Raw genomic sequence first — 2,652 nt, 5'->3', positions numbered from 1 at the left:
TATGTCGTAAACCGTACTTTCGGAAATTACCCGAAACTCAGAGTACAGATGACAAACATGAGACAAAATATGGCCTATTAATTTTTATTATGACCACTTTTTATGTAGAAACAATGAATATGTACATACTTGTGAAGTATTTGATGACGATTTGAGGAACGAAGTGCAGAAATGGAGCAAAACAGAAGATACAGAGTCACCACATCTATCACAGTTTTAAGCTCGTGTGACACGTTCTCTGACGTCTTTCCGCCCGAAACGTGTCAAATTTGCACGCCAAAGAACTCATGCATTAAAAAAAACATATACTTAAAACTGTCACGTATGGAAATCACAACATACAAACAAAGGCTTCTTCTTTAAAATCAAAATACGAGAAACAAGACACGAGTAACTTGCGTAACGCCTCCGTACTCTGAAGCTCTCGAACACACGCAACGCACACACGCCACAATCCTTTTTTACACCACAAAGACTCAAAATTCACGTATTTTTTTGACAGTTTTTCTCGTGTTATTTCGAGTAAAGATGGCGTTAACCCTCCTGTTCCCCTCGGGTCCAACTTAACCAGCTGATTAAAGTTTCCATATCAGAAATTTGGGTTTGCATCACCCAAACTGCCCCAAAACAACATGAATGGTTTCAGTCAACGGTTTCTACCAACAAGCAAAACCAAATAACTATTTTCATTGAATTTTGAGTCTTTTATTCAGTTTTAGGGGATTTTAATTTGTCTGTGAGGCTCTCAACATCCTCTGATCTTAACTTATCAAAAATAAAAACCATAATTTCTGCTTTATATCAACTGAAAAATGCGATATATTTCATATAAATTAGGTTTATTGAGCATGAATTCCATGAATAAGTGTAAAACTCGCGTAAACAAGTTGGAATTAGTAGTTTGAATAATGGTGGTTGTGGGGAGAAAAGCGTTAAAAAGGACAAAAACGTGTAAAAGTATTGAGCCGGGAGGACAAGTCCATCGTGGACGGGGAGACAACACAAGGGTTAAATAAGACTAAAAAGCAGAGACGGGCGTCTACGAAGCAAAAGAAAGAAAAATGAGACCCGGCACAGACGACTTAATAATAAATAAGATATTTGTATGAAAGTCTGAAACAATCTCAGTGTATTTCTGCATTTCTGAAGTTTTAGGAAAATAAAAAAATCATACAAACCCGCGGCAAATATATCGACAAAAATATATAAAGAAATAAATCAAACTGATGCTGAACCAGGCTCCAAACGAGCATCGAACCTCCGGCCACACGCCCCGCGGCTCCATCCGTGACTCGTGATGTTAAAGAACTGCTCGCGGCTCGCTTTACATGCAAGAACCCTCGTGGCCGGGTTAGCTCAGGTGGCCGAGCAGGCGCACATGTGTAGAGGGTTTAACCCTCGACGTGGAGGCCGCGGGTTCGACTCCGACCTCGGCCCTTCGCTGCATGTCACCCCCCCCTTTCACCTGTCCTGTCAATAAAGGCTTAAAATGCCCCAAAAAAATCTTAAACCTCATGTTGTCCCCATGTTGTCCTCATGTTGTCCCCATGTTGTCCCCATGTTGCCCTCATGTTCTCCCCATGTTCTCCTCATGTTGTCCTCATGTTCTCCTCATGTTGTCCTCATGTTGTCCTATATCAATGTTATTTTTTAATTCCCCCAAAATAACATGATTGATTCCAAGATTTGAAAACAAAGTGAAGTGTTTTTGAAATAGTATTGAGTAAAAGTTGACATATTCCAGTCTGTGATTATCATTAACATCCATTCCTTTAATTTTAGTCTCAATAATTCCTAATTTCTGCTTTTCTAACTCAAACATTAGGTATAATTTCCTATAAATTAGGTTTATTGACCATAAATTCCAAAGATAATGTAAAACTAAAGTTAATACGCTAGTGTTACGTAGTGTTAAACGTCAAAAAATGGAACAAACATTGGAAAAAAACATCAAAAATGTTGAAAAAAAGGGACAAAAACATGAGAAAATGTCCTTTTTAAATCGATTAAAAGTCTCAACTAAAGTGTTGATTTTCAATTTTTGACGGGAAGACAACATGAGGGTTAAAAATAAAAACAATAATAAGAACTAAATCCTAAAAGGCATTTACACGCAAAAAACTCCTCGTAAATGTTCTGCCCCCCCCCCCCCCCCCCCCCCCCGCGAGAAAAAGCCGCCATGCACCCAAAGGGTCGCGGCGCACGGACCGCGGCGATCACGGCGAGATATTCCACGAAGATGTCCGTTTGATAAAGAGAGTGCCGAGAGAGAAGCGAGTGTTTAGCGGAAGGCCGTGGTCACGGCGACGGCGTTACGGCGTGTACGCCGGCGGCGGCTGGAACTGGTTGGCGACGTCGTAGTCGGCGGGGAAGGTCTCGCTGCTGTCCTCCATCTCGGACAGCAGCTCCAGCGCCTGCTCCTCCTCCTCGGTGGGGTAGTGGCGCAGCAGGTTGGCGGCCGTGGCGAGGATGGAGGCGCCGCCCGCCCCCGCCACCAGGTAGAAGCTGATGGCGAAGGTGACGTAGATCAGGGAGCCGTGGTACTTCTTGTGCTGCTGCTGCAGAGACAGGATGAGCTCCGACGCCCAGTAGCAGAAACCGATGACCGTGGCACACTGCAGCACTGGGGGGGGGGGGGGGGGGGGGGGGGGG

At 43.6% G+C, this 2,652-nt stretch overlaps 3 protein-coding genes across 3 annotated transcripts in view; 1 reads left to right on the top strand and 2 right to left on the bottom strand.

Moving 5' to 3' along the window:
• Window positions 1–2,652, bottom strand: part of LOC117945078 (U5 small nuclear ribonucleoprotein 200 kDa helicase-like) — a 48,064-nt gene that overhangs the window by 4,604 nt on the left and 40,808 nt on the right. The gene's annotated exons all lie outside the window — the stretch shown is intronic.
• Window positions 1–2,652, top strand: part of LOC117944596 (U5 small nuclear ribonucleoprotein 200 kDa helicase-like) — a 22,585-nt gene that overhangs the window by 12,014 nt on the left and 7,919 nt on the right. The gene's annotated exons all lie outside the window — the stretch shown is intronic.
• The window catches only part of tmem127 (transmembrane protein 127), a 3,086-nt gene continuing 2,689 nt past the window's right edge, over window positions 2,256–2,652 (bottom strand). The window contains exon 3 of the mRNA XM_034871550.1: window positions 2,256–2,623. Within this exon, the coding sequence (XP_034727441.1) occupies window positions 2,313–2,623 (311 nt within the window). The 3' untranslated portion in view covers window positions 2,256–2,312. The remainder of the gene's footprint in view (window positions 2,624–2,652) is intronic.

The sequence above is a fragment of the Etheostoma cragini genome, chromosome 5 (genome assembly GCF_013103735.1).
Source record: "Etheostoma cragini isolate CJK2018 chromosome 5, CSU_Ecrag_1.0, whole genome shotgun sequence".
NCBI lineage: Eukaryota > Metazoa > Chordata > Actinopteri > Perciformes > Percidae > Etheostoma > Etheostoma cragini.
This window is presented reverse-complemented; position numbering and strand designations above follow the sequence as displayed.